Source organism: Lipotes vexillifer, unplaced genomic scaffold, assembly GCF_000442215.2.
Source record: "Lipotes vexillifer unplaced genomic scaffold, Lipotes_vexillifer_v1.1 scaffold1227, whole genome shotgun sequence".
Classification (NCBI taxonomy): Eukaryota; Metazoa; Chordata; class Mammalia; order Artiodactyla; family Lipotidae; genus Lipotes; species Lipotes vexillifer.
In genome coordinates, this window is record NW_006790683.1 from 505,877 (window position 1) to 516,950 (window position 11,074).

The 11,074-nt window shown below is 41.2% G+C and overlaps 1 protein-coding gene across 1 annotated transcript in view; it reads left to right on the plus strand.

The window, feature by feature from the left end:
- The window catches only part of LARS2 (leucyl-tRNA synthetase 2, mitochondrial), a 163,842-nt gene that overhangs the window by 90,176 nt on the left and 62,592 nt on the right, over positions 1-11,074 (plus strand). Inside the window, exons 7-8 of the mRNA XM_007463898.1 lie at positions 9,387-9,494; positions 10,689-10,848. Of these exons, the coding sequence (XP_007463960.1) occupies positions 9,387-9,494; positions 10,689-10,848 (268 nt within the window). The remainder of the gene's footprint in view (positions 1-9,386; positions 9,495-10,688; positions 10,849-11,074) is intronic.

Consider the following 11,074-nt stretch of genomic DNA (forward strand, 5'->3'; position numbering starts at 1 on the left):
GCCCACTGAACCAGGTTCCTGTTGGCTGTGCCACAGGAGGACAAGGCCACCTGTCCATGGTCAGCAGTGTGTCCCCTGGGACCGGTCTATTGAAACCAGAGCCTTGGCTGACCCAGGTTTTTAGAGGTAGGCTTCCTCGTCATTATCAGGGAAAAGAGAAGGGGAAAGGGTTGGTTTCTACATTACCTTGGCAGAAGGCCCATTTCTCATTTTTTTTTCACTTATTCAAAATACCTATTATATATTAGAAACTATAGGCGCTGAGTTTACAGTGGTGAACAGAACTCTCAGGGAGCTTATAATGCAGAGAAGGAGCCAGACCATCAACAAGCAGTCAAACAGACTAGAGAAGAGATGGACCATTAGGGATGTGGGAAGAGCAAGGAGAATGATAGGGCCACCTCATTAGATGGGGAGACTCAGCAGCCACTGTATAGAGGGTGAGGAAATGGTGTTTCAAGGCAAGAACATAGCATGTGCCAAGGCCATGAGGCAGGCTTGGTATTTTTGAGAAACTGAAGGAAGGCCACTTTTTTTTTTTTAACTTTACAATAAATTTTATTGATTTTTTTCTTTATACAAAAGGAACTACTTAGACACTGTGTGATTGTTGCTTTAATGTTTTTTGAATTTTATTTTATTTTCTTATACAGCAGGTTCCTATTAGTTATCCATTTTATACATATTAGTGTATACATGTCAATCCCAATCTCTCAATTCATCACACCCCCACCCCCACCCACCGCTGCTTTCCCCCCTTGGTGTCCATAACGTTTGTTCTCTACATCTGTGTCTCAGTTTCTGCCCTGCAAACTGATTCATCTGTAAATAGTGCTGCAATGAACATTGGGGTTCATGTGTCTTCAAATCTGAATTATGGTTTTCTCTTGGTATATGCCCAGTAGTGGGATTACTGGGTCATAAGGCAATTCTATTTTTAGTTTTTTAAGGAACCTCCATAGTGTTCTCCATAGTGGCTGTACCAATTTACATTCCCACCAACAGTGCAAGAGGGTTCCCTTTTCTCCACACCCTCTCCAGCATTTGTTGTTTGTAGATTTTCTGATGATGCCCATTCTAACTGGTGTGAGGTGATACCCCACTGTAGTTTTGATTTGCATTTCCCTAATAATTAGTGATGTTGAGCAGCTTTTCATGCGTTTCCTGGCCATCTGTATGTCCTCTTTGCAGAAATGTCTATTTAGGTCTTCTGCCCATTTTTGGATTGGGTTGTTTGATTTTTTAATATTGAGCTGCATGAGCTGTTTATATATTTTGGAGATTAATCCTTTGTCTGTTAATCCGTTTGCAAATATTTTCTCCCATTTTGAGGGTTGTCTTTTCGTCTTGTTTATGGTTTGCTTTGCTGTGCAAAAGCTTCTAAGTTTCGTTAGGTCCCATTTGTTTAATTTTGTTTTTATTTCCATTACTGTAGGAGGTGGATCAAAAAAGACCTTGCTGTGATTTATGTCAAACACTGTTCTTCCTATGTTTTCCTCGAAGAGTTGTATAGTGCCTGGTCTTACTTTTAGGTCTCTAATCCATTTTGAGTTTATTTTTGTGTGTGGTGTTGGGAGTATTCTAATTTCATTCTTTTACATCTAGCTGTCCAGTTTTCCCATACCACTTATTGAAGAGACTGTCTTTTCTCCGTTGTATATCCTTGCCTCCTTTGTCATAGATTCGTTGACCATAGGTGCGTGGGTTTATCTCTGGGCTTACTATCCTGTTCCACTGATCTATATTTCTGTTTTTGTGCCAGTACCATATTGTCTTGATTACTGCAGCTTTGTAGTATAGCCTGAAGTCAGGGAGTCTGATTCCTCCAGCTCCGTTTTTTTCCCTCAAGACTGCTTTGGCTATTCAGGGTCTTTTGTGTCTCCATACAAATTTTAAGATTTTTTGTTCTGTTTCTGTAAAAAATGCCATTGGTAATTTGATAGGGATTGCATTGAATCTGTAGATTGCTCTGGGTAGTATAGTCATTTTCACAATATTGATTCTTCCAATCCAAGAACATGGTATATCTCTCCATCTGTTGGTTTCATCTTTAATTTCTTTCAACAGTGTCTTATAGTTTTCTGCATACAGGTCTTTTGTCTCCCTAGGTACGTTTTTTCCTAGGTATTTTATTCTTTTTGTTGCAATGGTAAATGGGAGTGTTTCCTTAATTTCTCTTTCAGATTTTTCATCTTTAGTATATAGGAATGCAAGAGATGTCTGTGCATTAATATTGTATCCTGCAACTTTACCGAATTCATTGCTTAGCTCTAGTAGTTTTCTGGTGGCATCTTTAGGATTCTCTATGTATAGTATCATGTCATCTGCAAACAGTGACAGTTTTACTTCTTCTTTTCCAATTTGTATTCCTTTTCTTCTCTGATTGCTGTGGCTAGGACTTCCAAAACTATGCTCAATAATATTGGCGAGAGTGGATGTCCTTGTTTTGTTCCTGATCTTAGAGGAAATGCTTTCAGTTTTTCACCATTGAGAATGATGTTTACTGTTGGTTTGTCGTATATGGCCTTTATTATGTTGAGGTAGGTTCCCTCTATGCCTACTTTCTGGAGAGGTTTTATCCTAAATGGGTGTTGAATTTTGTCAAAAGCTTTCTCTGAATCTATTGAGATGATGGTTTTGGGTTTTTGTTGTTGTTGTTGTTGTTTTGCGGTACACGGGCCTCTCATTGTTGTGGCCTCTCCCGTTGAGGAGCACGGGCTCCGGATGCGCAGGCTCAGCGGCCATGGCTCACGGGCCCAGCTGCTCCACGGCATGTGGGATCTTCCCGGACCGGGGCACGAGCCCGTGTCCCCTGCATCAGCAGGCAGACTCTCAACCGCTGCGCCACCAGGGAAGCCCGATCATATGGTTTTTATTCTTCAATTTCTTAATATGGTGTATCACATTGATTGATTTGCGTATATTGAAGAATCCTTGCATCCCTGGGATAAATCCCACTTGATCATGGTGTATGATCCTTTGAAAGTGTTGTTGGATTCTGTTTGCTAGTATTTTGTTGAGGACTTTTGCATCTATATTCATCAGTGACATTGGTCTGTAATTTTCTTTTTTTGTAGTTTCTTTTTTTTTTTTTATGTTGGGGGTAGGGGTTTATTAATTAATTTATTTATTTTTGGCTGTGTTGGGTCTCCGTTTCTGTGCGAGGGCTTTCTCTAGTTGTGGCAAGCGGGGTCCCCTCTTCATCACGGTGCGCGGGCCTCTCACTATGGCGGCCTCTCTTGTTGCGGAGCACAGGCTCCAGACGCGCAGGCTCAGTAGCTGTGGCTCACGGGCCTAGTTGCTCCGTGGCATATGGGATCCTCCCAGACCAGGGCTCGAACCCGTGTCCCCTGCATTAGCAGGCAGATTCTCAACCACTGCGCCACCAGGGAAGCCCTTTTTGTAGTTTCTTTGTCTGGTTTTGGTATCAGGGTGATGGTGGCCTCATAGAATCAGTTTGGGAGTGGTCCTTCCTCTGCAATTTTTTGGAAGAGTTTGAGAGGATGGGTATTAGCTCTTCTCTAAATGTTTGATAGAATTCACTTGTGAAGCCATCTGGTCCTGGACTTTTGTTTGTTGGAAGATTTTTAATCACAGTTTCAATTTCGTTACTTGTGATTGGTCTGTTCGTATTTCCTGTTTCGTCCTGGTTCAGTCTTAGAAGGTTATACCTTTCTAAGAATTTGTCCATTTCTTCCAGGTTGTCCATTTTATTGGCATAGAGTTGCTTCTGGTAGTCTCTTCAGATGTTTTGTATTTCTGCAGTGTCTGTTGTAACTTCTCCTTTTTCATTTCTAATTTTATTGATTTGAGTCCTCTCCCTCTTTTTCTTGATGAGTCTGGCTAATGGTTTATCAATTTTGCTTACCTTCTCAAACAACCAGCTTTTAGTTTTATTGATCTTTGCTATTGTGTTCTTTGTTTCTATTTCATTTATTTCTGCTCTGATATTTATGATTTCTTTCCTTCTGCTAACATTGGGTTTTGTTTGTTCTATTTTCTCTAGTTCCTTTAGGTGTAAGGTTAGATTGTTGATTTTTCTTGTTTCTTGAGGTAGGCTTGTATAGCTATAAACTTCCCTCTTAGAACTGCTTTTGCTGCATCCCATAGGTTTTGGATTGTCGTGTTTTCATTGTCATTTGTCTCTAGGTGTTTTTTGATTTCCTCTTTGATTTGTTCAGTGATCCCTTGGTTATTTAGTAACGTACTGTTTAGCCTCCATGTGTTTATGTTTTTACATTTTTTTCCCTGTAATTGATTTCTAATCTCATAGCGTGTGTTCAGAAAAGATGCTTGATATGATTTCAGTTTTCTTAAATTTACTGAGGCTTGATTTGTGACCCAAAATGTGATCTGTCCTGGAGAATGTTCCATGCGCACTTGAGAAGAAAGTGTAAACTGCTGTTTTTCGATGGAATGTCCTATAAATATCAATTAAATCTATCTGGTCTATTGTGTCATTAAAGCTTGTGTTTCCTTATTAATTTTCTGTTTGGATGATCTGTCCATTGGTGTAAGTGAGGTGTTAAAATCCCCCACTATTATTGTGTTACTGTCAATTTCCTCTTTTGTAGTTGTTAGCAGTTGGCTTATGTATTGAGGTGCTCCTATGTTGGGTGCATATATACTTATAATTGTTATATCTTCTTGGATTGATCCCTTGATCATTATGTAATGTCCTTCCTTGTCTCTTGTAACATTCTTTATTTTTATTTTATCTGATATGAGTATTGCTACTCCAGCTTTCTTTTGATTTCCGTTTTCATGGAGTATCTAATTCCATCCCCTCACTTTCAGTCTGAATGTTTCCCTTGGTCTGAAGTGGGTCTCTTGTAGACAGCATATATACGGGTCTTGTTTTTGTATCCATTCAGCAAGCCTGTGTCTTTTGGTTGGAGCGTTTAATCCATTCACGTTTAAGGTAATTATCGATATGTATTTTCATATTTCCATTTTCTTAATTGTTTTGGGTTTGTTTTTATAGGTTCTTTTCTTCTCTTGTGTTTCCCACTTAAAGAAGTTCCTTTAGCATTTGTTGTAGAGCTGGTTTGGTGGTGTGGAATTCTCTTAGCTTTTGCTTGTCTGTAAAGCTTTTGATTTCTCTGTCTAATCTGAATGAGACCCTTGCTGGGTAGAGTAATCTTGGTTATAGTTCCTTCCCTTTCATTACTTTAAGTATATCCTGCCACTCCTTTCTGGGCTGCAGAGTTTCCACTGAAAAATCAGCTGATAACCTTATGGGGATTCCTTTGTATGTTATGTTTTGTTTTTCCCTTGCTGCTTTCAATAATTTTTCTTTGTCTCTATTTTTTGCCAGTTTGATTACTATGTGTCTCGGCGTGTTTCTCCTTGGGTTTATCCTGTATGGGACTCTCTGCACTTCCTGGACTTAGATGGCTATTTCCTTTCCCATGTTAGGGAAGGTTTCTACTATAACCTCTTCAAATATTTTCTCTGGTCCTTTCTCTCTCCGTTCTCCTTTTGGGACCTCCATAATGCGAATGTTGTTAGGTTAAATGTTGTCCCAGAGGTCTCTTAGGCTTTCTTCATTTCTTTTCATACTTTTTTCTTTATTCTGTTCCACAGCAGTGAATTCCACCATTCTGTCTTCCAGGTCACTTATCCGTTCTTCTGCCTCAGTTATTCTGCTATCAATTCCTTCTAGTGTATTTTTCATTTCAGTTATTGTGTTGTTCATCTCTATTTGTTTGTTCTTCAATTCTTCCAGATCTTTGTTAAACGTTTCTTGCATCTTCTCGATCTTTGCCTCCATTTTTTTTGCGAGGTCCTGGATCATGTTCACTATCATTATTGTGAATTCTTTTTCTGGAAGGTTTCCTATCTCCACTTCATTTAGTTGTTTTTCTGGGGTTTTATCTTGTTCCTTCATCTGGTACATAGCCCTCTGCCTTTTCTTCTTGTCTATCTTTCTGTGAATGTGGTTTTTGTTCCACAGGCTGCAGGATTGTAGTTCTTCTTGCTTCTGCTGTCTACGCTCTGGTGGATGAGGCTATCTGAGAGGCTTGTGCAAGTTCCCTGATGGGAGGGACTGGTGGTGGGTAGAGCTGGCTGTTGCTTTGGTGGGCTGAGCTCAGTAAAACTTAAATTCACTTGTCTGCTGGTGGATGGGGCTGGGTTCCCTCCCTGTTGGTTGTTTGGCCTGAGGCGACCCAACAATGAAGCCTACCTGGTCTCTTTGGTGGGGCTAATGGCAGACTCTGGGAGGGCTCACACCAACGAGTACTTCCCAGAACTTCTGCTGCCAGTGTCTCCACGGTGAGCCACAGTCATCCCCTGCCTGTGAGACCCTCCAACACTAGCAGGTAGGTCTGGTTCAGTCTCTTGTGGGGTCACTGCTCCTTCCCCTTGGTCCCAGTGAGCACACTACTTTGTGTGTGCCCTCCAAGAGTGGAGTCTCTTTTTCCCCCAGTCCTGTCAAAGTCCTGCAATCGAATCCCGCTAGCCTTCAAAGTCTGATTCTCTAGGAATTCTCCTTCCGTTGCCAGACCCACAGATTGGGAAGCCTGACGTGGGGCTCAGAACCTTCACTCCAGTGGGTGGACTTCTGTGGTATAAGTGTTCCCCGTTTGTGAGTCACCCACCCAGCAGTTATGGAATTTGATTTTATTGTGATTGTGCCCCTCCTACCATCTCATTGTGGCTTCTCCTTTGTGTTTGGATGTGGGGTATCATTTTTGGTGAGTTCCAGTGTCTTCCCGTCGATGATTGTTCAGCAGTTTGTTGTAATTCTGGTGTTCTTGCAAGAGTGAGTGAGAGCACGTCCTTCTACTCCACCATCTTGAACCAATCTCTTTGCTCTGACTTTTCTTTTTCTGAGGTATAGTTGATTTACAATATTATGTTAGTTTCAGCTATATAATGTAGTGATTGAAAATTTTTATAGATTATACTCCATTCATAGTTATTATAAGATACTGGCTATATTCCTTGGGCAGTACAATATATCCTTGCAGCTTATTTGTTTTATACATAATAGTTTGTACCAAAAGAAAGCAACTTTAATTGAAGTAATGAACAGTCAGGAACCTGAAGCAGGACTTTTACCACCTTCTCAAAAGTCACTTTTCACTCAGGCAAATACTGAAACATAATGGTCCTTTTGGGCAACTTTACTTGACCCATAAAGCATTTTGTATATCCTATGGAAAGCTATCTCAAAAGCACAGATGTTGGAATATATGTATGGCATTGACACATGTTGATCTGCTTATTTTACTTAAAACTAGCAACTCTGGTTTTCCTTGATCCTGCCCTGGGAGATTGGGCAATACGGTTTCATCAACATCATGAATTGGCTTAAGCATAGGACATGCTGAATTATGAAGTTTCAAAACTTATCTAAAATATTTCTGAATCTTTGTCATCAGCTATTTGGTTTTTGTGGTTCTCCTTTCCAAATGACCAGGTAGACTATAAAATACCCACGGTTTCTAATTAATGACATTTCCTCATAAAAAACGTTTTTATCTTTCATGATTAATGGTCCAGAAGTGGGAGAACTCTAGAATCGTTTTGTTGAAGATGACCTATAAACATGAGCTGGGTAGTTGGGTCTCTGCATGAGGATTATGCCAAGTGTCACACAGCCAGGTTCCTATTGGTAGCAAAAAGGAAGGGGACCTGCCTTTACTGAGCCTTAGTGTGACGTTGCGTTAAAAGGACAGCTTGAGCTCTTCACTGAGGCTTTCCAGTGCTCTCCTTTTCCAATTTTGCACACACGTCTGGTTTCTATTTTATTATTAGTGTAACTCCGTTCCCTCTTTCCTTTGCTTTTCTCTGAAGATTGACAGCCCCATGGCAGGAAGGCTCACCCTGTTATTGACTGATCATTTCACCCTACTGTGGGCTGGGCAGGCACTCTTGAGTTGCTTCTTTTCCCTTCCTTTCTTTTCTTTTTGGAGCTTTTCTTTCCTCACCCACCCACTTCCTATGACTTTCCTTCTCCTCTGTGGTCCACCCCCCCAAATCTTTTATATCTCCCTACTTTTCACTCTGTTACTTTTCTTCCCTACCCTCCCACTATTTTTCTTTTCCCTTGATTCATTTCCACGACCCGTGTCCCATCTTCTTTGATGCTAATAGCATTTGGCATTGCAGTTTGATCAGTTACCCAACTAATAGCAGCAGGCTCCATGTGTGCATTATTTAAACTTCATTTTAGGGACTCTGGCACATCCTGCTTTGTGTATGCCCAAGTCTCCAATGCCTAGATGAGGTCCTTGTGTTTAGGGTTGGGGAATTAATACATTCCTGGGAATAAACAAATGAATGAACACATTGCTGGTCAACTTGATGGTGTCCATAATCCACAATTTCTGCCTCAGAAGAAATTTCTGGATCTTGAAACTTGCAGCCTCTCCCGAATAAATGAGAATGGATGGATAGATAGATGACAAGTGTAGAAAATGCTCTGTGTTGTTTATCACACAATAGAGTAAATCTCTGCCCTGTAGGTGAACGAATGCAGTTAGTAAGGTCTGGGATTTTGTCCTTTCCTGCAGGCTTGCATGAGAAAGCTATACCCTTTCTCAGTGTGGGTTCATTAATCTGAAAGTGAGCTACCTTACCCAGAGTGTGTGAGAAGAGATGTGTGTAAAAGCACTTTATAAATTACAAAACACTACACGAATAAAGCATCATTATGTTGCCTGTATTAGTCATAATACAATTAGGAATTTAAAATTGGACTCTTATTATAAATATATGATTTACTTTTAAACTTATTTGTTGAAAGAATGTATCTCATCTTCAAATAAAGGGATGGCATGAGCTTGAGACCATAGAGAATAGTTTATTGAAAAGCCTCCCTTCTGTAGGATTTTAAGATTAAAATTAGACAACAATGAAAATAAATGTGTGCTTTTAATAGTAAATATTACACAAATCAATGTGATGGTTTCCCTTATGCTGATTTTTATTTTTTAAATAAACTTATAATGTTCTATATATGATACAGTTGAGTTGTAGAATAGCCATACCTGTGAATGACTTATTTTAGGGTTTAAAAATTCATAAACTTGAACTTCTTTTGTTTAGGTCCCAGACTGTGGAGGAGAATGCACTAACCACATCCATCAAAGATGTTAATCATGGTCTCTCCTCGTTAATTTTCTTCTCTCTCTGAAACCTTGGCCCACTCAAAATAGAGAAATGAGTGAAACCCATCTCACTAAATTGAGTCATGATGAGTGCATATGTGTGACCTTTGCTGGGCCTCTCTGATTTACAAGTGAAGGAGAAAAGGGCTAAATCCTGAACCTCCTTCAGTGTCCCCAGTTCTCCCACCTTAGCAAGCCCCAGATCACTTGCTTTGTCTTAAGTAAGCTCTGTGCTTCTACCTCTCCATTCTCCTTTCATTCCTACAGCCCATGCAGGACGCGCTGGCAGACCTTCCGGAATGGTACGGAATAAAAGGCATGCAGGCCCACTGGATCGGGGACTGTGTGGGCTGCCATTTGGACTTCACATTAAAGGTGATGGAGCAAGAGCATCTCCAGCAATTAATGCTCAGAAACCCCTTTCTGCATTTTTAGAACTCTTTGAAGAGACCAGCAACTTGAGACTCTGCAGCAGTGCTCTCCAGTAGAAAGATACTGAGAGTCACATATGTAATTTCAAATTTTCTAGTAGCCACATTTTTTAAAGTGCAAAGAAACAGGTGAAATTAATTTTAATAACATATTTTATTTAACTCATTACATCCAAAATTTTCATTTCAAGATGTGATCACATTGTAGGCCTTTGCTTCTCCACCAGGGTGAGGGATGCGGGTCTCTGAGCCACCTGGCTACTGTATGTGGAATGTCTTCTGTATTCTCTCCCTTGCCCAATATTTTATCATGAAAGTGTTTCCATCTCCATTCCTGGACCCACCTGAAAATGAGACATCTCCGGAGGGAACACGCTCAGTCCTGCAGGTACAGGGCCATGTGGCTGTGCCTCTGAGGCCCCACGCCTGGCTCCATAGGTGACACCTAATTGGCACTCAGTTCATAGTGTGGACTTTTAGTTCTGGGCCCCAAGCGCTTCGCACATTATTGGCACTTTGTGAGCACATTTGAATGTGTGAACGAAGGAGGATCTGGCCTCTCTGTGTCCTCTGTGTCTGTCACATAGTTGGCATTCAGTTGTTGCCTAATGTTTGACTCTTCCTTGAAAGGCATTTAACAGCCCTAGGAGCACTCATTCTTGAGCTCAGAGCAGGCTGTCCTTTCTTTCCTATTCAAAATGGAATTAGCCTCAGTGTCTTTTTCTGGTTAGAAATGTTGATGCCTTTATTTGTAACTTAAATCCTGGAGGAAAGTATAGCTCCTTTCTCAGGACGAATAACATTGACAGTTATTATTGATTTGTGAACAGAGGAGCCAAGAACCGGGGAAGGCATCCTTCTGAGCATGCTTTGACCCCCTTTGATTTGGGGCCTCCAAGTACGCCTGGTTGTGGGCACTGGGGAGGCCTCCTGAAAGAGTAGCTGCGACCGTCTTCTCTCTTGCCCTTTCTGCCCCTGCCAGGGACCACCTCAGGTCCCCACATCCCTGTGGCTATGGTGAGAAGCTTTCACCACTATCTGGGATTGGGGAGGGGCGGGAGGAAGGGATATGGCTGGGGAGCACAGCAGCCCAGAGGGAGGACTGAGAAATGAAATGACTCTGCTTCCCCCCTGCCAGGTTGATGGGCAAGTCACAGGAGAAAAGCTGAGTGCCTACACGGCCACCCCCGAGGCCGTTTACGGCACCTCCCACGTGGCCATCTCTCCCAGCCACAGACTCTTACATGGGCACAGTTCTCTGAAGGAAGCCTTTCGGAAGGCTCTCATCCCTGGCAAAGGTGAGTTGGCAAGTTAAGGTTAAGACGGGGACATTATGCCTCATGTTTCACAGAGTTCACGGTCCTTTCACAAATGTCATCTTGTGTGATCTGTTATTCTCCTTGGCCTAACTTTTCATGTTTTGATTTTAAAACATGAGGATCAAAAAGAACTTTGAAAATGTTAAGTTACTTTGAGTTACTAGTTTGTCCGCTTCTTAAGTTTTTGTTTGAAAGCTCAACTCTT